Genomic DNA, 23,419 nt, shown 5'->3' on the forward strand with positions numbered 1-23,419 from the left:
TTCAGAGAAAGACAAATATCATATGACTTCACTCATGTGAAATTTAAGATACAAGACAGATGGATGTGAGGGAAGGGAAGCCAAAATAATATAAAACAGAGAGGGAGACAAACCATAAGAGACTCTTAAATACAGAGAGCAAACTGAGGGTTGCTGGCAGAGTGTTGGGTGGGGGGGAAGACCTAAAGGGGTGAGGGGCATTAAGGAGGAGACTTGTTGGGATGAGCACTGGGTATTACATATAAGTGATGAATCACTAAATTCTATTCCTGAAATCACTGTATGTTAACTAACTTGGATTTAAATTAAAACAAAAATAAACAACAACAACAACAAAAAAACCATTAGAGTCAATAGCTTAGACTTAAGTCTTACAAGATAAGGAAGGCATTTCAGCATTAAAATTAAAATCACCATTTTCTTCCATACTTCAGCACCAAAGCAAAACCCTCCAAACCTACATGCTTCCAGAAGTGTTCACAAGCGTTACCTTTTCTGCGGCATTTGGTACTGAGCTGAAGCAGTATGTTCCCAGCCTCCTTTCACTGTGGTGATACTGGTGGGTCTCTGAAGTGGCCCCAAGTGGGTCTTTCTGTTTGGATGATGTTCTTCTGGTATGTTCCAGGTATGCCCCCATGTGGCTTGTCAAAGGCAGGGCCCATAGGTGTCCTGGTTTTGACTTAGCAGGTTGACTGTCCTTCCCTGGGCGGTGAAGGGTGACTGCTTCCTGAGTGTTGAGGTGGAGATGCAGGAGTGCACAGTTGGGCTGGTGACCCGGGAGGTCCCCCATCTTGGTTTACTGAGTTGACGTTGCTAAGTTTACCTCACTTCTCCGAGCCTCATTTTCTCACGTGTCATCTGTGGAGCAAACAGTACGTATGTCATTGGGTTGTTGGGAGACTTCTATAAGAAGTGCACGTGACTTGCTTAGACCCGTGCCAGGCAGGCAGGAAGTCCTCTGCAAGGGTTCCAGCCCCACTGCCTGTCCTGAAACCAGGAGGATTTCTTACATTTGACTTCACGGTTCTGTTACAGCACCCGTGCCCCATAGGCCAGCTGTGGGGAGCCAGTCACACCGCACAGTGGCTGTTCGGGCTTCCCGTGTACACATTTTTTCTGTAACTGCTGCACAGTGGTCCAGAGTGTGACCTCTGAACTTGGGCCAGAGAAGGATTCAGAGGCCTGGGCCGAGAGACAGAGGCTGAGTCCGGATCCTGGTCAGGCAGCTTCCTCTAAGGTCTTGTGGTTGGTTCTGCAGGGCTGGGACTAACACTCACAGGGGACCCCCAGGGTAACTCTAGGCAGATTCGAGCAACAGAGGAGGCCAGAATCCTCTGTGCACGCAGCTTTGGATATTGTCACACTCTTGGGAACCCACTGAGGAGGTGACTGGCATTGAGGTCATGTTGCACCTGGAGGAACATCCCTGATGGTGGGGGTTTCCCTAAAAGGAATCGTCCATTCCCATAGTGTCTCCCATGATACATTTCCCAGCTCTCTGATTCTTTTAAAGTTAAAGTTCACTTTTCTTTCAACAAAAGGATACATAGGTAAAAAAAAAAAAAAAAATCAAAGAGTACCGAAAGGCTCAGAAGAACAGGCAACAGCCCCCAGCCTGTCTCTTCCTTTTTGACTCCCCAGAGGCACTTTCAACCCTTAGATTTCTTCACTTCCGGTACTTTATCTCCACATTTCTAAATAGTTTGAATGAACTACTTCTTTCTTTTTTTTTTTTTTTAATTTTTTTTTCAACGTTTATTTATTTTTGGGACAGAGAGAGACAGAGCATGAACAGGGGAGGGGCAGAGAGAGAGGGAGACACAGAATCGGAAACAGGCTCCAGGCTCCGAGCCATCAGCCCAGAGCCTGACGCGGGGCTCGAACTCCCGGACTGCGAGATCGTGACCTGGCTGAAGTCGGACGCTTAACCGACTGCGCCACCCAGGCGCCCCTGAACTACTTATTTCTTAATTTACCTATCCTACACATTCAGTTCTCTTAAAATCTCCCCCAGCAGGCAGCCTCACAATTTTTGGTAATTTGGTGGTCAGTGTTTACGTATTATGACAAGGCAGACTCTGGGTACCGCTCAGTCAGGTGATGTACTATGGGTAGTTTTTCTTTCTCATGCATCCTTCTCATTTTCTTGGAATTAGTTATTGACTTGTTTCTTTCATTTTGCTTAACTGTCTAGGTGCCAATTTCTTTTATATTCTAATTTTAAAATTTTCTTTTTAATGTTTTCCCAGCTATCATTTTTATTTTGTTTTGCTGTGTTGTGTTTTGTTATTTTATTTCCAGTATAGTTAACATACAGTGTTCTGGTAGTTTCAGGTGTATAATGACATTCAGCACTAACATACATCGTGACACGGCACTCCTTAAGCCCTGTGACCTATTCCCCCATCCCCCCTACCAACCTCCCCTCTGGTAACCATCAGTTTCTTCTCTGTAGTTAAGAGTTTGTTTCTTGGTTTGCCTCTCTCTCTCTTTTTTTTCCACCTTGCTCACTTGTTTTGTTTCTTAATTTCACATATGAGTGAAATCATACCGTATTTGTCTTTCTCTGACTGTGTCCTTTTGAATTAGTATTTTTGTATTTTGGGGGTGTGATTACTGGATCATAGGGTAGTTTTCTTTTTAAGGAACCTCCATACTAAGTGCCTATTGATTTTTACATACAGATTAAAATTTTTTTTTAATTTTTAAATTAATAAATTATGTTTTCAAACAGCTTTATGCCTGTGTTTTTACTTTTCTAAGTGCTCCAGTACATCTGTCACACACCCATCCATATTTCTTCCCAGGGTTTAAGTACAGTTCCAGAAACTGTCCTAGCCACTCTTCCTCCAGATGTCCCACCATGGCTTTCTCTCCTTTTCCTCACATCTAGGCCTGGGCACCCCTGTCGTCACCGTCCCATGTAGGATCTGTTTCCTGGGGTTCATGGTTTCCTCTTCATTGATTTCATCCCCAGTTTTGCTGATGCATTCTCCAGTAGGTTCCTAAGAGAGGGCTGCTGGAAGATTAACTTCTTAAATCCTTGTATGTCTGCAAATGTCTTTATTCTGCCCTCACATTTAATTGGTATGAGTGGAGAATTCAAGAATTCCCCAGAATCTTAAAGACATTTTTTTCCCTTGTCTTATTTAGCACTCGGTGTTGCTGTCGAGAAGTCTGATGTGTTCTGATTCCCATTCCTTTTTATGTGACATGGTACGTCTCTCTAGAAGTTTTAAAGATGGTTTATTTCTCCCAGATTTCATGGGATTCTCTCTTGTTTTGCTTTGGGGTGGGACTTTTTCATTCACTGTGCTGGAACACTCACGTCCTCCTTAGAATGGACACTCACCTTCTCTTCCATTTTTTGTTTCTCTTTCTGGAGATTTCATCATTTGGATGTTGTCCTGATCCCTCAGCCTTCTTTGTTTGACTTTCCTATAGCTTATCTCATCTTGGTATTCTGCTTTCTGGAAGTGATCTTCAATTTTCTCTTCCAGTATTTTTTTTTAAATTTTTAATTTTAGCTATAACTTTTTTATTTCTAGGTTCTCTATATTATTCTTAAATTGATCCTTTAAAATTGTTTTCACAATATTCCATTCTTTGGTGGTTGCAATATATTTATTAGTCCCTTTGAAGATATGAATTATAGGTTTGGCTGCCTGTTTCTTAATTTTAATTGTTGCCTCATACTGTCTCTGCTACCCTCAAATGCCCGTTGTTCTTTTTTCTTTTTTTTTTTTTAAGAAAGGACTCAATTTTGTTTCTTTTTTTTAATGTTTATTTTTGAGAGAGAGAGACGGAGAGCAATTGGGAGAAGGGCAGAGAGAGACACGCAATCCGAAGCAGGCTCCAGGCTCTAAGCTGTCAGCACAGAGCCCGACGCAGGGCTCTAACTTATGAAACCTGAGATCATGACCTGAGGCAAAGTCAGATGCTTAACCTACTGAGCCACCCAGGTGCCCCTAAATGCCTGTTTTTCTAATTTGGACCCTGTCTTTCATATTTGGGACTTACCTTCAGCACCTGGTGATCCTTTGCTGTCAGTTTATGTTTAAGAGTGGGGCACTAGTTAGTGGGGGTGGAGTGCCTGGGCGGGGGTGGGGCCTGTGGGCTGGTGGGTGGTGCACAGGGTGATGTAGCAGGGAAGTAGCTTTTGTAGCAGGAGACCCCGAGAGTCTATGCGTGCTGGTCTATTCTCTGGCACTCTTTAGTATCTCCAGAAATGAATCCTTTGGTATCCAGTGCTTAGGGGATACACACAGCTGCTGAGACACCAGAACCAGGAAGGAGGATAAGCGTGGTGGTGGCAGGGGAGGGGGGCCCACCATTCAGTATGCACAGTTTTCAGTCTGGAGTCTACATCCTCCTTATGTTCTGGAGTCCTGAGCCTTACTGGTTCCATTTACGCAGAAAATACATCTGAAATGGGGATGGGGATCTGGGAGCGTGACTGCTGTGTTTATAGACCTTGTTCCAATCTTCCTATTTCAGCTTTAAACTCACACCCTCAGGGCGCCTGGGTGGCGCAGTCAGTTAAGCGTCCGACTTCAGCTCAGGTCACGATCTCACGGTCCGTGAGTTCGAGCCCCGCGTCGGGCTCTGGGCTGATGGCTCAGAGCCTGGAGCCTGTTTCCGATTCTGTGTCTTCCTCTCTCTCTGCCCCTCCCCCGTTCATGCTCTGTCTCTCTCTGTCTCAAAAATAAATAAACGTTTAAAAAAATAAATAAATAAAAAATAAACTCACACCCTCATCCCCAGTGGTATCTGGTGGCTCTGGGACGGTGTCCCGGGGTGCAAGTCATTAGACCCTCCACTCTGCTAAATCCCAGCCTTTCACTTACACATCTCTTTGCACAGACGGTTGTTGACATCTCTCTTGCATCGTGCTCTTCTCCTGCTCTGTATTTTAGTGGGTTCATGCCTTCTCCATGTGGTTGTCATTTGAGAAGAACATCGGCAGAGAAGGGAAACACCCCCATGTGTTCAGTCTGTCACTGCCCACCTACTCCTCTCCACAGGCAGCTCCTATACCCAGGGAAATGCTGGAAAGACAGGGAGGGCATGAAAGGGTGAGTGTGTATAGGAGAGAAGAATGTGTATATGTGAGTGTGTAATTAAAGAGCGTGTATAAGAGAGAGAGAGAGAGAGAGAGTGTGTGTGTGTGTGTGACACATGTGAAGCCCTGTAATAAATACTCTGAGCAATGCACTCAGCAGCAGCAACTCCAGTGATTTGGGGTACAGGGCAGGGTACAAACAAGATAAGCGAAACAATAAGGGACCTCATTGTTGAAATGGGTATGTGGCCTCACAGAGTGGGGATTTTGAAGGGGATATACTCAGCTCAAGGGATTACATCCTAGAAACTTCATTTAAAGTTTTTTGATTACCTTACTTGGGTAGCTAGCAAGGTGTGTGGCTTTTCACATTTCGACCCTGACTGAGTGGCAGGTTCGTTCATTCCTTCAACAAGCTTTGATTGAGCCCGTATGTATCAGGCACTGTGCACAGTGTAGGGGATGGATGGCAATTGCCATTTTCCTTGTGAAGCTTGTAGTCCAGGGGCAGGATAGTAGGGGGCAGGTAAACATTAAGTGCACATGTACATAATTTGTGTTTGAAGGCCAAATCTAGTCCCAGAGATGGGGAAGGAATCCCAGAGGACCAGCTGAACCCCAGTGTGGCAGTTTAGGACTTTTTGAATCTTGACGTAGCACGACGTCACTTTAAAGGTGTGGTTCGATGTCAGACCAGCTGTCCTCATTTTCGGTTTAGACGTGTTAGGGCTGGCTCTCTGGGTGCCCCCTGCTGAGCACTGAGGCAGACGCTTTGCATGTATGGTCATCTCTAACCACGGCATCCCTAGGAGGAGGGGGTTTGCTTAAGCCATCCAGTGTCAGGTTCAGATCTGCCTCTTAATTTCATGGGCTGCGCTGCACCTAGATCACCTCTTCCTGCAGCCCTCAGCCCACCTCCCCGTGGCCTCTCCCATCCCGAGATTCAGAGGCTGGCCACTGAGTTCTCACGGTCAGAGTTGAAACGTGAATTTCTGCAGGGGGGCCTGCACAGCCTCCTGCCTCACACGTAACTTATCGTGTAGCTCGTTAGCTCATCTAATTTGGGACACAAGCATTAAGGTTCATAAACACCTTTATGTGACTGGATTAGAAAGAAGCTTCTGGGTACATCTTATTTTTACAGGGAAGGCGAGGCTGGGAATGCCTGGCCTTGTTACCCCAGGGCCACTTTCTCAGTGCTTCTGATGAGCTGGGACCCGGGACCTTCTTGCTCCTTGTTCTAGTCCACCCTCCCTGTGGGTCCGGGCTCTGGGCACCTCTGTGTTCTGCCCAGACACACACACACACACACACACACACACACACACACACACACACGCTTGCACTCTCTCTGTCTCCCTCTCTCTCTCTCTCTCTCTCTCTCACCACCCTCCTCACCTCCCCTTGGTTGGGGTTGGAGGGCATTACACATTTTTACTTCATTGCAAATGAGTTGTGGCCTCAGTGCAAAGCCAGGCCTTTGGTTGTGCATTTTTAATGCCTTTCCAGGGCCTCCCAGGTAAGGGGCAATCCCACTGCGCACCTGTTCTCTTTACACGCTTGCACCGGCCTCTTTATCATAGTGAGGTGTCTTTCCCACCCAGAAAAAGGAGAATTCAGGCAGTGGGGTGAGCAGAGGGGAAACCATCCTTTTCAAGTCCTGGAAACAATAGCCTTGATTTGGGGTATACCCACCCTCCAGTGGAATTACTAAATATCCAGGAGAGCCCTTCTGAACTCCATTCCCTTTCTGGTGGGAGGTTAAAGACAGCTCTGTTTTCTGAGGTCCCAGCCTGGGATTCCACAACCTTCCAGTGTTCTGCAGACTATTTTTTTAATGTATCAAAAATAAGGCATTTATTATCGAGAAACCACGGTTTGTATAAGTTCCCTTATTTCTTTGTTCCTCTAGCATCTTTTATTTTCACATCTTCATGGTTCTGAAATTGGGATGCATCTTAAAATAGATCCGTACAGTTTGATATTTGGTTTCCTTTTTTCCTAAAGGGTTATTCTTTCCATCCCTGAGTGATTCCCAAGTGACTACATCCTAGAATTGAGGAAGTACCAGAAAAGTACAGTTTGGGAAATAAAAATCTTTCAAAACTTAATGTGCTGACTTCTCCAATCCTTTCTTGGTCCATTGCAACAAAGGTTGCTCTTTTCTCGTTAGAACCACTCCATTCTCATGGAATCCACAGGAGAAAACAAACAAAAGAGATGCTTGGAGGTGGAGAGTTAGGGCCCCTGCCTTATAGCTCATGTTTTCCAAGAAACTTTATGTAAGACCATTGTGGGGGAAAGTGCTGATGAGGCCTGATGCTGTTCCAGGTCGTCTCTTTCTGTGGGGGTGACATACTTGGAGCAAACGGTTCCTGAAATTATCCCCATACCATTCCTCCCCCACATTTCAGGTCAAACATATTTGCACATGTAGCATAAGGACCTTTCTTTTTCTTGTGTTGCACTTGCTAATTTACGATTGTTCAGTTTGGGGGGGGGGGGAAGGCATTTTTCTTTTGCCAGTTGGCCTTTGGGCCTCTCTGAGGCAGGCTCTGAGAATGTGGCTGTAGGGGGCCCTGGGGATGCCCCCCACGCCCCCGCCCTGCTCATGTGACCACCAGAGGCCGTTGGCGTGCTGTGTGGAGAGTCCACGGGATGGGGCTGAGACCAGGCAGTTTTTGTGCAAAGAATGGAGGTGCTTTCAGGGATTTGTCAGATCGAGAACTGCCCCCCGAAGTCTAAGGCCCAACAGGATGACCAGGGAGACAGCAGAGAACAGATCGTCTTGGAGCTCAGTCTGAAACAGGGTGCTGCCCCCCCAGTCTTCCTGGATGTGCCCCCTCAGGATGCTGTCCTCTGGAGCTACCGAGTGAGACAGCAGAGCAAGCCCCGGCGGTCCGTGAATAGAACAGTCTGGAAAGAAATGGGGGGGCGGGGAGGGGAGATGCTGTCCTCATCCAACCATTCCTCTCCTGCTCTCCAATCTCATCGTCAGCAGATTGCCCCAAAGCACAGGGGCTTTCACGCTAAGCCCCCCGCCCAGGCCCAGTACACAAGTCCTTTAGGACTCAGATCAAGGCTGGCTTCATGCTTGAGCGCTTCTGAGAGGAACACCTCTGTAGCTGTGGACGGGGAAATGGCTTCTTAGTGAGGCCATAAACAAGGAGCTGAATCTTTTTTATTTTTCCATCATGATACAGTTTCCGACCTTGAGTACCACTCGTGGAGCCTGCGTACGGAGGAGACAGAGAGGAGCGGGCTTCCCTGGTACCCCGCCCCCCAGCCCCCACTAGGGTCCCCTTGACGAAGCATCCTGGCTGGCCCCAGGGCCCTGGAGCAGGCGGTGCTCCTCTCAGGTGGCATTTCACACCCCATTGGGCTTTTTTCTGCACCCTGTATGTCCCCCGAGTAAGTGGTAATGAGGAACTTAATGTGCTGACTTCTCCAATCCCTTCTTGGTCCACTGCAACAAAAGTTGCTCTTTTCTCATTAGGACCATTTTTGTCAGGGTGTCTTTAATCAATGGCTTCCCTGGGGACAATATTTTTAGAAGTTGTATTTTTCACATTCTCCCTTTTCCCCTTTTGGAAAATCTCTTCCCGGTGCCTAGTGAAATGAACTAATGAGATGCCATGAGAGTTCGGGCCAGTGTTAATTGGCGCAGGTATGGAGAAGATGCTCACACACGCCTCCTTTTCCAGCCTGCCTTACCTGTGCTCTTTTTCTCTGTCTCTTTGGTGTAGGTTGCACAGACAGCAGATGGTGTGGATGCTGACCTCTGGAAAGATGGCTTATTTAAATCCAAGGTTACCAGATACCTGTGTTTCACGAGATCATTTTCCAAAGAAAATGTAAGTCTAGTAGTGGTGTCCGTTTGCTGAGTGAGCACAAGGCATTTACGTGCCTGGCTGAAATTTCCTCTTTTTTTTTTTTTTTTTTTTGCTGTTGTTGTTGTGGTTTATTTTCATTGCCATATTAATCTATGGTTTTAGTGAATTGGGTAGAAACCAGCAGCTAGCGCTGTGTTTCATTTATTAACGGTATTATTAGCCACGTACCCAGGTGTACCGTGAACTCCATTAAAATGTGTTCTCAAAAGGGAACCAGGAAATTTCTCCCCCAGCCATCATTTGCCTACCTTTCCTGTAAGTCACAAATCACAGGGTAGTGTGGACGTGAGAGTTTGCTAGTGCAGCTGGATTTAAAGCCGGCCGATGAATGGAAGCATGGCTGGAAGGACACTCCATGATCACCTCTTCTCCCAGACACGGCCTCGTTTCCAAAATGACTTTCTCCCTGAGTCTCTGTGACGTTTGACATTTCTTTGTGTCTGCAGGTAGGTGTCTACCACATGTGTAGATGTCTTTCGGTGTGGTGTTCTTAATTCTTGGGCCCGTAAATTAGGAAATTTTAAAGCTATCCATTAAGGCTCTTCCAATAGAGTGTTTTAATGAGTGGCTTAGAAAAAAAGGGAAGTAGCTTTTGTATCTACCCAGAGCTACTCTGAGTGGGGCCTCTTAGAGGCACTGCAAATAAACCTTTTCCATCCTCAGACAGTCTCTGCGAGTATTAGCTCCTTTCCCGAGATCAGAGAGTTTCTGTGCTTATCTAAGGTCACCTGTCTTCCCTCGCCCCAAACGGGGAGCTGTCAGACTTTGATTTTCAGGGGTGACATTGTATTTTTGGCCTAGATGTCATTGTCTCTTTCTAACGCAAAAACAAAACGGGGGGTTATTAATTTATTTTTATAAATTTTATTGTAACAGTAACAGAAGCTCATGGTTTAAAAAGAAAAACGATTTTTTTCAAACATCCTCATTCAGAAGTGGGAAAGGGGAACAGTCGGTCTTTCTCCCCATCACATACCACACGGCCTGTGGTCCCATCCCTGGATCCTCGGGTGTCCCTCAGTGATGTCTGGACGTAGACAGTCACATGGTTCTGTGGCTTGCACACTCTCCCACCGGCCGTCCCTGTTGTTTGTTGATAAGTCTTTGTTAGGAAAATCATTTCCTCATGTATCCGGGAGTGGGGCAGAAATCATTGCTTTAATTTTTTCCCCCTAATTACGACAGTAACATATGCTGGTTGTAAAGAACAGAGTTCCTAATGGTGCAGGGACAGTCCCGGCACTAAACACTGGAAGTCCTTCTCGTGCATGTGGGAAGGTGGCAGCTAAGGCTGTAAGGAGTCTGAGCAGGTCCCTGGGTGCTGCCCTGGGAGACACTGGAGGCTGGGTTGCCTTTCCGGACGGACGTGGGCTCGTGCGGTTAGGGGTGCGTGGCCCCATTCCTCCTCCCTGCGTCCGTGTCCACACTCGGTACACTCTCCCGCCCCCTTTGTCCCTGAAGTTGACCTAAACCCGCTTTTGAAATGATTGATATCTTTAGCTTTTGTCACCTCCGTCCTGTCTGCTGGCTGCCACTTTCCGCAGGTCAGCTCATTCCTGCCACTTAGGGCGGGATGGACAAACTCCCTGAGGAGTTGAACAACTCACTGTGGCCTGGTCTCTCGGCTCATCACTGATCTCTGCTCAGCCTCTTCTCCTGATCGAAGAGGCTACAGCTCCAAACCGTAGCCTCAGAGGACAGCTACGATGTCTTTGATAGTTTTTGATTTCTAGGGTTATTTTGTTTGATTCTTTGTTTGTTTTTGCATTTGCCCTGAAGGCTGTGGGGTGTTGTAGTCTAGGCCAGAAGAGTCCTGGATCCCTTGGAGCTGGCGATGGTGACAAGTCAAAAAATGACAGAAGTCACCAACGCTTGTTAATTTTGGGTGTCCCGGGTAAGTGTATTACATATTATAGAAGATGCATCGAGTTTATCAGCCTTTGTTCAACATTAAAGAGATCTTACTGAGTGCCTGCCTTGCAGACCTCACTCCAGGAGGGCCAGGCGTGGGCGGGTTGGGGGGGGGGGGGCGGGTAGGGTGTTAGCAAAGGGCTGGGGGAGAGATCTCGCTTCCCCTCTGAAGTAGTATAGGAAATCGGTTCATTTTCTTTTCCGAGGAAGAATGACTGAGTCCGGGAGTGAGATCCAAAGGGATCCAGATGAGGGGGGGTTGGCAGGGACCCACTTGCCAGCTCAGGAGCAGAGAAGGAGTGGGGTGTGTTTTAATCCCATACAGCCAGTCTGTCCTGGTTGTGCTGTCACCACCAGGATTTTGCATAGTGTCATTTTTTTACAACTGTAGAGGAGGGATGTGGGATCTCAAGACTGGACAGATTCTTAATTAGGCGGCTCGAGACTCCCAATGTAGGAGTTTTGGGACACTCCTTTGGAACCTAAATTCCTTTCCCCCAATAATGCTATTAATACAGAAACCTGGCTTTGGAGTGACATTGCTTCCTGGGGAAGGATCGAGATTAATTGCACTTTTCATGCCCTGTACTTTCTGCATTACCTGTAATAATAATGTACATAGATTAGGTAGGGAGGATATTAAACAGAAGGATTTATGAACATTTGAATATTAAGTTGGTTATCTGTGGCTACCTTAAATGCAAGGTTGTCAAAAATAATTACAGTATACTAGCAAATACTGGCTACCAGAGACAATATAAATACCCTGAGTCAGTGCATATTGGGCTTTTGGCATGAATCATTTGCTCAACAAGGATTGGGAATACGTTCTTCATATTTATGAGGAGGAAATGAAAGAGAGCACGGGATGGGGGAGGGGAGAGGAACAAGCAAAATTAATGGTGTCGCAGACCTACTGTATTAAACCCGGTACAGCAGCAGCCCCGTGCACGGAGGGACCACACTTGGGCTGCGGGCAGCTTTGACAGTGCAGCCTCCCGTTTTGTATGCATGGGAGGGTTTTTGATGCTTTTTTTAATGGCCACACCACTGATGTCCTGGTTTTATGATCAGGGACATTTGTAGAGTGTGGAGGGTGAGGTCGCTAAGTGGTTTGCAGTTGACTTCTGTGAAACCCAACTTGTCAAGTAGAAGACATTTGAGAAGGATATTGATGAATGCCCATCCATCTACGGGGCAGGAAAACACAGCCAGTTGTTAATTTCTCAATGCAGAAAGCAGTGATGACATGGAAAAGCAACTGCCAGGGGAAAAAAAATTATGATAGATTAGATCAGGCAATTCTGAAAGCAGCTGATGTTTTCGAGTTAGGTTAACGGTTCAAACCTTTTCTACACGGTCAGAGATTTATTCTGCATTAGTAAGGTTCCCCTTTCCACTTGCTGCACTGCACTGGGCATTGTTTCCCTGGGACCCAGCTACCTGAAATGTAATAATATAAAATGGTCCTCAAACACGATAGTTCAGGGAGAAAGGAACGGTTTTGCGACAACAGCGCCATGAAAGCACTGGTCACAGTTTGCACTTGACATGCCGACCTTCATGATTAAATCTGGAGAATGTATTTCATTTGTGCACTTTTGGGGTATGATGGGTTTATCAAATATACTTTCATTTTTTTGTTTATTTTTATTGTTACTTTTGTTTTTGCTGATAGTTTTTTTTTATTTTTTTTAACGTTTATTTATTTTTGAGACAGAGAGAGACAGAGCATGAACGGGGGAGGGTCAGAGAGAGGGAGACACAGAATCGGAAACAGGCTCCAGGCTCTGAGCTGTCAGCACAGAGCCCGACGCGGGGCTCGAACTCACGGACCGTGAGATCGTGACCTGAGCCGAAGTCGGCCGCTTAACCGACTGAGCCACCCAGGCGCCCCGCTGATACAGTTCTGACTTGTCATCCAAGCAGATCCAATCTCGTTGCTGACTCTGGCCCACCCCGTTGAAAAGGTGCCCCCCAAACGTTAAATTGTTCAGATCATTATTGAGCACCTGCCGTGTGCCAAGAACCGTGCTAAGCTTGGGTTTAGAGTAATGACAGATGGTTTGGGTCCTCGTGGTTCTTGAACCCCAGTGGTGAGACAGACGTTAAACGACTAACCTCACAAAGATGCCATTACAAATTGATACGGGGGAAAATAGAGAGTGACCAAGAGAGAACATAGCATAGAGTTTAGATGGTAAGAATCCCCTGACTGGTTTTCTGAGGTCTTGTTGGCACTGAGCGTTTCCACCGGAAGTGTGGGCTGCAGGCACCAGTATGTTTGCAGACGATCCCCTCTTGCAGTTCCAGAATGGGATGTGCTGTCTGCAGGAGGTATTTTTGCACTGGTTACGGAAACTGCGCACTGTGGACCACCATGTACTGCCACTGAACAGAAACTCTAAGAGGCCCTTGGGCATGTCATTTTAGGAGATGTGTAACACTGAGGCAGCAGGGCTTTTCACTCGGTATCAGTTTATGATTCTTGGGATTTTACGGGATGCATCTAGCAGCCAAAACGTGTCAATATGCAGACCGGCCATCGCGCAGGAGGGTGACTGGTTCTCCGTTAGGCTCCGATGCAGCTCTCTCCTGCTGTGGTGACTGCCCCGGGAACGTGCTCTTTCTAAAACCCGCTGGCCCCCGAGAGCTGAGGCTCCAGGCTGAGTGGCAGCCTGGTCCCAGGACGCGTGCGCACAGCTGCCCTCTGCTGGGTTATGTGTCGAGCGTCTCCCGGGTTGCTGTCTAGCCAACTAACCAAAGCCGTGGCTGAGTGAGTGGCTTTGAGGTGCCGCAGATGAAACTCCTTCCCGGGGGCCACGCACGTCCCCGTGTAACCGCTGGGGAACATTAAGTGGCACCTACTCTAATTAACCTGCTGTCGTAAAGCTGCACCAGTCATTGTGTTAAATATGCATCTCGAAGCCAAAATGGCAAACCCACCACAGGGGTGTTCAGATTAATAGTCTGTATCTCTTTTCTTTCTTCCCAAGAGTCATTTAGGGAACGTGTTAGTGGATATGAAGCTCATTGACATCAAGGACACTCTGCCTGTGGGCTTCATCCCGATTCAGGAGACGGTGGACACACGTGAGTCTCCCTTTAGCACCACTCATTACAACGGGACTTTTCTTCCTGCAGGTGTATTTTTAGAGGTTTTGCATGGGCATTTTTCTTTGGGAACATTTCAGGAGGCCTTGCTGCATGCCCGTGAATAAACCCTGCTGCTTCTGACGCGTGTCTGACTTGGTTCTCCGAGGAGTTTGTGGTGTTCTGGGGAGCAGCGTGTAAATGAGCAGAATGTCCTTTTCTCTTGCGACGGGCTCCCTGCTGCATCGGCCCCCTCAGGAACACAACGGTGAAACTGCTCGTGGTTCGTGGTTAGCCCATCCTCTGGTGTTAACGGAAGCCAACCTTGGCGCGAGACCCAGAAGCATCAGGAAAAAAATCAAAGACGCCCGGGGAATACAGGTGCAATAATGTCCTTATTTTTGGCTCTTGGAGCACACAAGAAAAGTCGGAACCAGAAAGCCTGCGCTAGAGGACACAGGGTTCAAGTGTGAGTGAATACTCTGACCCCGAGCCACAGCGAGCAGAAGCGCGTCCCCGACCAAATAGAAGCTTCTTCAGGATCCTGGAGTGCTTTGAGGTTCTTGTCAGGCATGTCAGTTATTAAATCATGCTGGAAAACCTCTGGATATTTGAGCCTCCCCATTTTGATACAACTTAACTTGTTTTATTTTTAACTACTGATCCCAACTTCAGGATGTCCCCAACAGTGAAGCAGCAAATGGAAAACAAAGAATCCTTTCTTTATTACATATGATTCACTTGTGAAATTCTGGATCTCATTCTTTGTCGTACATGCTTTATTTTTCCATAGTTAGTCCCATTTTGGGCCCACAATTTTTTTTGCTGTTTTCTTGCTAGCATTTCATATAGACCAGACTTTGCATATCTACACGGACGCCACATAGCCATTTTTTTTTTTAATTTCTTTATTGTAGAGAGAGAGCACATAGCGGGGGAGAGTGGCAGAAGGACAGAGAGAGTGAGAGAGGAAGGGAGGGAGAGAGAGAATCTTAAGCAGGCTCCACACTCAGTGTGGAGCCCGCCACGGGGCTCAATCCTGGGATCATGATCTGAGCCGGTATCGAGCGTCAGCCGCTCAACCCACATCTGAGCCACCCAGGCACCCCCCCACCCCCACCCCACCACCCGTGGCCATTATTTTAATGAAACAAGGATATTCCATTGTATAGCATATTTTTATTTTCTTAATTGTCCTCTCACTTTTGGCCATTTTGTTTTTACTTGTTATATACGTATTAGCTAATAATCATGAGAGCGGACATGTTGTAACCTAACAGATGCTAACCCCTGTGATAAATGGTTCCTGACTTCACTGAATCTTCAAAAGACCCCTATTTAGAGATGAGCATTATTAAACCCATCACATATGAGAAAAATGAGGCACAGTAACTACTGAGGGTTTGAAGAACTTATCCAAGATTCAAGTGGGGGAGTAACTGGAAGACACACGCAAGTCAGACTCCAGCCATACTGTTAGCCACAGAGCCGCCCTGTAACAGTGGTTAAGTGCCTTTTACAGAGGGTTTTATATATTTATGCATCAGGGTTTTCTGGTAACGGTTCTATTGAGATATAATTCACCTACCATATAATTCACCCATTTGAAGTATCCATTTCAGTGGTTTTTAGGATAGTCACAGAGTTGTGCAACTATTACCACAATTAATTTGGAAACATTTCATCATCAAGAAAACCCTCTACTCATTAGCAGTCACTCTCCATTTCTCTCCAGCCCTCACCTTGCCACCGCTTCCCAGCCCTGGGCAACCACTAACCTACTTTCTGTACAGACTTGCCTATTCTGGACACTTCATGTAAACAGGATCCTCCAACATGTGGTCTTTTGTGATTGACTTTTTTCACTAAGCATAACCTTTTCAAGGTCCACGTTGTAGCATGTGTCAGTACTTTATGCCTTTTTATTGCCGGATAATATTTCATTATCTAAAGGTCCCACATTTTGCTTATCCATTCAGTTGGTGGACATTTGCACTTTTGGCTATTAGGATTGATGCTGCTGTGAGCATTCATTACAAGTTGTTGTGTGGTGTGGACTATGTTTTTCTTGCTCTTGGGTGCACACCTAGGAGTGGGATTTCCAGCGTCATATGGTAACTCTGTATTTAACTTTTTGAGGACCCACCAAACTGTGTTTCAGGGGAGCAGCACGATTTTGCATTCCCACCAACAGTGTTTAAGGGTTCCAGTTTCTCCACATCTTCACCAGCACTCGTCATTACCATTCTGGCCATCTTAGTGGGTGTGGAATGGTCTCTCCATGTGGTTTTGATTTGCATTTCCTGATGGTTAACGGTATTGAACAGCTTTTCACGTGCTTGCTGGCCATTTGTATATCTTCTCTGGAGAAATGTCTCTTCTGATCCTTTGGCATTGTAAATTGGATTGTCTTTTTATTGTTGAGTTGTAAGAGTATTTTCAGATATTCCAGGTACAAGTCCTTCATCAGTTATATGGTTTGCAAAATTTTCTTTCTTTGGGTTTTCTTTTCACTTTCTTGACATCCTTTGAAATGCACAAGCTTTTTATTTTGACAGAGCTTGGTTCATTTACTTTTTTCCTTTGTTGCTTATGTTTTTGGTGTCATACCTAAGAAAGCATTGCTTAACTAAAGATTACCAAGATTTATGCCCGTGTTTTTTTCTGAGGGTTTATAGTTTCAGCTCTTACATTTATACCTTTGATCCATTTTGAGTTAACTTCTGTGTATGGTGTGAGATAGGGGTCTAACTTTATTCTTTCACATGTGGATGTCATGTTCTAGCACGATGTGTTGAAAAGACTATTCTTGCCCCCGCTGACTTGTCTCAGCATCCTTCTTGAAGAACAGTTGACCATAAATGTGAGTTTGTTTCCAGACTCTTGAGTTCTCTTCCATTGATCTGTATGTCTTTCCTCACGCCAATAGCACGCAGTCTTGATTACCGTAGCTTTGTGGCAAGTTTTGAAACCAGGAAGTATGAGTCTCCCAACTTCATTCTTCTTTTTCAGGATTATTTTGGCTATGCTGGGTCCTTTGAATTTCCCTGAATTTTAGGATTAGTCTGTGTCTGCAAAGAAGCTAGCTAGGTTTTGATAGGAGTGGTGTTGAATCTATAGATCAGTTTGGGTATGGGTAAGATTTTGAATGATTTTCTTGTGATGAGTTTCCGAGTACTTGAGGCTGCAGGGTCTTAGGTCCGCTCTGGTCTGCTCCAGCCTTCTTCTACAAACATTTTCCTTCTCTTCAAGCACTCTATACTTGACCCACACTGAGGTACTCACTCTACACTCTTCACTCCTGTTTCCTTCCTGACTCTACTTATTTGCCGTGTTGTTTTCCTTGCCTGAAATGCCCTTTCCCTCAATTCTGAGCGTCCACACCCCTGAGCTTTCAAGGGCGAGCTTTAATTCTGCCCCCTGCGTGAAACCGTCTCTGACCCCGAGGTACCAGTTTCAAGTAAGTTCGCTCTCCTCCACGGTCAGCGAAGATTGATGAACGCCTCCGCAGGCACCACAGGCTTTGCGAGAGAAGGTGACTGACTAAGATACTGGCCCTTCCCTCCGGGAGCTCAGTCTGGTGGGTGATCTGGCCCTGAAAACAAGGTCTTGCGTTACAACGTAACCAGACGGAACTGTCATCCGTAAGAGAGCAGGGGCCAGCTGCCTCCTTTCCACTTTTCATCACAGCCGGCACAGCACACGTTTAGTGGAGGGAGGGAGCAACGTAAGCACTGCGGTGTAGCCGTCGGAAGCCAAAGGAAGCGATCGGGTTTGCCTCTCAGTGGCCCCCTGTTCTCTGTCAGGACACGCTGCGGCTTGGCGTGGGGGAAGCACGTGGGCTCCGGGGTCAGACTCACTGATACAGGGTCTGGCTCTGCCACTTACGGCCTTAGCACCCCAAGCACATGACTTCACCCTTCTGGGCCTCAGTTTCCTCATCTGTAAAACGGAGGGGGGAATATCAGATACCTCACAATGTTTTTAGCTTGGATTTTAGCCGCGTCTATGTCTTTTGCGCGTCTTTGCTACTAACCTTTTTCTCTGAGGGTGAGATTCATGTTTAATTCATCGTCGAATCACCTAAGGCACCTACCATACACAGCACCTTGCTCGGAGGATGGGCTTCATAAAGATAAGCTTTAGTACTCTCTGTTGCCAAATTAACTTCCAGAAATACCAGTTCACGGTGCCGCTAATGACACAGGCTTGCTCCTGTTTTCCACAGGCCTGTCGGCGTAGGCTTTAAATTTTTATTCAGTTTTACTATTCTAATTTTATTTAATTTTCTCATCATCATTTATTAGCAAGACCTGAACATTTTCACACGTGTTCGCTTGCTGCTTTTGCTTAATCTTATGTGACTCGTCTGTTTAGGAACTAAAATTGCCTTGTGGACTTGTATTCATTTCCCACTTTTCCCCCGTGTTTTTCTTAGTTTCAAAATTTGCCTTGGTGTTCGTTTTTGACAACTAATTGACTTGTGATGTCTTTATATCGATACACTGGAGAGCCACGAGGGATTTCCCATTCTGCATTTTCCTCCTGATTTGTTGAACCAGTTAAGTGAGGCGGCCCAGGGCTGCGTCCTGTCTGGGCCTGTGGTCTGGCTGCGGTGCAGCCCCTGTGATCTGGGTGGGAAGCCTCTTCCCCGTGACTGGGGGTCTGTCACTTGGCTGCCCGTGGACATCCTGAGTCACCAACAAGTGACCAACAAGTGTCTTACCACACACGGAGAGGGGGTGGGCTTAGGGTAGCCTCTTCATTTCGGGTTAGATGTCGTTTCCTAGAGCCTCTTCCCAGGGGCCAGGTGAGCCCAGACCGACCGGAAAGACCTGTGGTCAGCTCTGTGCAGTTTGCGGCGCCTTTAAGGCCCCGATTTTATGAAGTCAGCCAAAAAACAAAAAAAAGAAATGAGACTCTTGTAATGAATTTAAAATAGTTTGTTGCTATCCACACAGTACTTAAAAACTGGAAGACTGTTTGTTTTAGTAAAGTGCTGTATCCTTCCTCCGTGTTCATTAGCATGACTGAACACATTTCTATTGACTCTGTATAATGTGTTTACTTAGAATCAGGCCTGTTTAAGCATGTGTAATTAGTGGCTCCGTCTCTTACCCCGAGTTGCTGTAGATGGAGGAATGGAGCAAAGAGCAGGGTGGCAAAGGCAAGTAATATGCCGGCCTTTTCGTTTATTGGAGGAAAGGTCTCACCTTCTTCACACATTCCAAGGTCCCATCTTACCGGCTAATAGTTTCTGAAGGGGCAGGGTCGCTACGGGTGTTTTCCCGCCCGGGGTAACCTTCCCTGCCTTGTGAGGTATGATGTCTGGGGTCTGGATTGAGGACATTACTACTCCTAGCTCATAGATCGGATCTAGCCCTCAGTTCCCTTGCTGGGAAAAGAACCCACCAAGTTCCTGAGTTTCCTCCCCTCCCCACTCCCAAGTCTACGAGGCACCACCACTGATGGCGATCCCCCCTCGGTCAAGCCAAGACCAGCGGCGGGACTGCCCTTCCCTCCCCGTTCTGTTGTCTGATTTGAAAGTGCGTACTTTCTGCCCCAGAACTGAAAGGTCCTGAAAGTCAATGCCAAACACTGACATAAATTGTGTGCTAGAGGTTTACTGGTAATAATGACGAGAAGAACATTCATGGCTGTGCTTTTTCGAGCACTTACTATGTGCCAGGCACTGGGCTAAGTGAAGCATATGATGTGGTATCACATTTCATCCACCCAGTGTCCCTTTGGGGTGGGGTTCCATTAACTCCCTTTTGCAGATAATGAAACCCAGGCTCAGAGAAATTAAGTCACTCTCCTAAGATCATAGAGCTGATGGCGGAATTGGGACTTCAACCCGGATACATCAGACTCATGTATTGAGTGGCTGCAATGGATTGAAATTCATTTTTTAAAATCACAAATGGGGGCGCCTGGGTAGCCCAGTCGGTTAAGCATCCAGCTCTTGGTTCCGGCTCAGGTCACGATCTCATGGTTCGTGACTTCGAGCCCCGAGTCAGGCTGTGTGCTGACAGCACAGAGCCCGCTTGAGATTCTCTCTCTCCCTGTCTCTCTGCCCCTCCCCAGCTGGCTCTCTCTGTCTCTCTCGAAATAAATAAATAAAACTTAAAAGAATAAAACCCACAAATGAGCAAACCAAAAAACACCTGGTTGGTCACCATTGGAGGTTGCTACATCACCAACTCATTGCTCTAAGATTTAATAGGTAAGAGCAAAGAATCATGTGTTTTTCTTTCCTTTCCTATACCACGCCTTTTTCAGGGAGACCAAGTAGTTGACGAAGAAAAGTTATTTTTTATGTAGAAGAATTCCAGCTAATAAATGCAGAAGGAATCCCAGAATTAGAAGACGGACATTTTGAAAACTTTAATGAGATTATGGATCTAGGTAACAGTCCTCAGTGGATGAAAACACTGCTCGAAGGAAGGTTGTTGGGGACTTTATAACCCAAGTTCCGGGCCGACACCATGGGAACCCGGGGTGGCACAGCCGGATGCCATACCTCATGATAGGACACTGTTGGACATATATGCACCACTTGTGAAGCATTCCTACCTAAAAAAACAACCAAACGAACAAACAAAACCTAACCTGAATCTAATCAAGCCTTCCACTCTAACTGCCACCTTACAGGAAATACAGGAGAATGACCCAATCTTACCAACTTGTCAGTGCCCTGAAGAAGAGGGGAGGGTGGAGAGGTTGTTACAGAATAAAAGGAACCTAAGAGTCCTAACAACCAGAGCTGGTGCATAGACATTGTTTGGATCTTGATCCAGGGAAAGCGATAGTTAAATGATATTTTTTGTGGGGCGCCTGGGTGGCGCAGTCGGTTGAGCGTCCGACTTCAGCCAGGTCACGATCTCACAGTCAGTGAGTTCGAGCCCCGCGTCAGGCTCTGGGCTGATTCAGGCTCAGAGCCTGGAGCCTGTTTCCGATTCTGTGTCTCCCTCTCTCTCTGCCCCTCCCCCGTTCATGCTCTGTCTCTCTCTGTCCCAAAAAATAAATAAATGTTGAAAAAAAAATTTTTAAAAAATGATATTTTTTGAGAATAATAGAGAAAACTTAAATATAGACTGTTTGTGATAGTTAGGAGTCATTGTTCATTTTGTTAGCTGTGATAATGGCACGCGGGTCATACGAAAACTGATCGTTTGCCTTGGATGCTTACTGAGATATTGATGGGCGATGTGACACGGGGTGGGGATTCATTTTAAATCCTCCAGCAAAACTGCCAGGGAGCGGGGGAAAGAAAGAGGTGACAGCAGCTTGTCCATTGTTGACAGTGTTGAAACTGGATGATGAGAACAGGTGGATTCATTCATTCTGTTGTTCTCCCTACTTTGGGGAATGTTTGAAATTTTCCATAATAAAAAGAAAGAAGAAAAGCCCCAGTGGCAAAAAGCATTAATACTCAGGGTGTCCGTGGGTATGTCCCTGATGGCTTGAGCAGTGAGCAGATGATGGTTGTGGCAGTTATGTGGCTGTGAAGCCAGCTCCACGGGTTTATTCCAAGCTGCTGCTCCTTGCAGAGGCGTGTGCACCCCTGGAAGCCCTTCCCGGCAGGGGTGTCTGGGGTCAGGTCCCGAATGCAGGGCAGGGCTCCTGGTGCCTACCCTGCAGTCCCAGCCTGTGGAGGGCAGGAGGGGTGCAGCCCAGTGGCTGGGATGACCGGTCGCTTTTGCTGCCAAGAAGGGAGCGTGACAGGAGACACGGCGTTCAGAATAGAGATGTTGGCGTCTCTGGTAGACTCATACCTTTTCTTGTCCTTTTCTTCAGAGGAAGTGGCTTTTAGAAAAAAGAGGCTGTGCATTAAGTTTATCCCACGGGATTCAACTGAAGCTGCGATTTGTGACATTCGGATCATGGGCCGGACGAAGCAGGCCCCCCCTCAGTACACGTTTATTGGGTAAGTCTCAGGAACGCTGATCTCCTCTCTTCTCTCTGCCAGGAGTGCTCAGGTCACTCCCAGGGCTGAGGTCCCGAGACGGTGTGTGACCCGGGGGCTCTTGGCCCTTCCTGCTTACGCTGCTGCCAGTCCAGACGCAAAGCCCTTGACCCCTCTGTGCCTCTGCTCACACTGCCTTCTCCATCTAAGGGACTTTCTTTCCCTTGTCCTCCTGTGTGTTCGTCCTTCAGGCTTCTCGGGGGCCTTTCCACATACCTGAAAGCCCAGATATTCGCTCCTTTTTGACCACCTGGCCTCAACCCTCTACATTGTGTATTCGCCCCACCAGAGTTTAAGGAGCACCCGTTTTGTCCCTCAGGGCCAAAGACCCCGGCTGTGGTGCTGAGGGAGCAAGCAAAGACCTGCTCTCATGGAGCTGGTCTTCTAAAAGGGGAGACAAGCAGCAAACAAGAAATAAACGAGACCATTTCAGTTAATGGCGAAAATGAAACAGCAATGAACGGAGGCTACTTCAGCGAGGGTGTCAGGAGGGTGACATTTGACAGAGATGTAAATGTCAAGAAGAAAGCAGCTCTGCAGAGACTTGAAGGCAGAGCCTTCTAGGCCCAGGAGAAGAGTGAGTGTAAAGGTGGGAATGGGTGTGGCATGTTCAGGAGCAGAAAGCAGCCCAGTGTGGCCGGCATGGGCAAGCGAGGATGAGCCGGGGTTTGGAGTGAGCGGTTAGCAGGACCTCGCACAATCGTGGCGGAAGTTTGGATTTCATTCCAAGAGCATTGGAGAGCCATCGGAGGGTTTAGAGTCAGGAAGAAACATGAATATTGCATGACTACATGATAATTCCTTGTGCAATTCTTTAGTCTGATGTTCATCCTCCCTGATAAGCAGAGGACTGCTGAGGGCTTGGCCCACTGTGTCCTATTCACCCGGTAGCCTCAGTACCAGACGTGGGCCCAGCTCTGTAGCTGTTTTATAAATACTAAGTACAAAGAATCTCAGGATTTCACTCTGAGCTCTAGATTGTAAGTGACAAGAAACCCAACCCAGGCTGGCTTAAGCAAAAGGAAGAATTCATTGGCCGACGTAACAGCAGAGATCAGAGGGCAGGATGGCTTCAGGTGTGGCTGGAAGTAGGTGCTCAGAGGACATCCCTAGGACCTGGTTTCTGCCATGTTTACCTCCTTTCCCAGATTCCTTGGGGTAGATGCCTCTCTTCCACCTGCTCTTCCCCAGTGGACTCATGGTGGTGTGGGAGCTCCGCCTACTCATCCTCCAGGTTCAAGTTCTGAGGCAGAGAGCAAGTCTTTGTTCTTGATCATTCAAACAAGTTCTAGAATTCAGTCTCAGTGGTCCTGATTGATCTCACGGGGGTCATGTGCACCCTGAACTCATCACTGCTCCCTGGAAAATGTCATTCTCTGAGAAACCAGGCCTGAACCGGAGGCAGGATTGGCTCTGTTGGAACCCAGGGGCTACGACTGAGGAGACAGCTGCCCCCCAGATATGGAGGGAAAGCAAAGAGTCAGAAAGAGG

The 23,419-nt window shown here is 46.9% G+C and overlaps 1 protein-coding gene across 1 annotated transcript in view; it reads left to right on the forward strand.

The window, feature by feature from the left end:
• Window positions 1–23,419, forward strand: part of MVB12B (multivesicular body subunit 12B) — a 181,437-nt gene that overhangs the window by 41,854 nt on the left and 116,164 nt on the right. The window contains exons 2-4 of the mRNA XM_040482333.1: window positions 8,809–8,916; window positions 13,863–13,959; window positions 21,760–21,889. Of these exons, the coding sequence (XP_040338267.1) occupies window positions 8,809–8,916; window positions 13,863–13,959; window positions 21,760–21,889 (335 nt within the window). The remainder of the gene's footprint in view (window positions 1–8,808; window positions 8,917–13,862; window positions 13,960–21,759; window positions 21,890–23,419) is intronic.

This window comes from Herpailurus yagouaroundi, unplaced genomic scaffold (assembly GCF_014898765.1).
Source record: "Herpailurus yagouaroundi ecotype Mexico unplaced genomic scaffold, PumYag 160, whole genome shotgun sequence".
Lineage (NCBI taxonomy): Eukaryota > Metazoa > Chordata > Mammalia > Carnivora > Felidae > Herpailurus > Herpailurus yagouaroundi.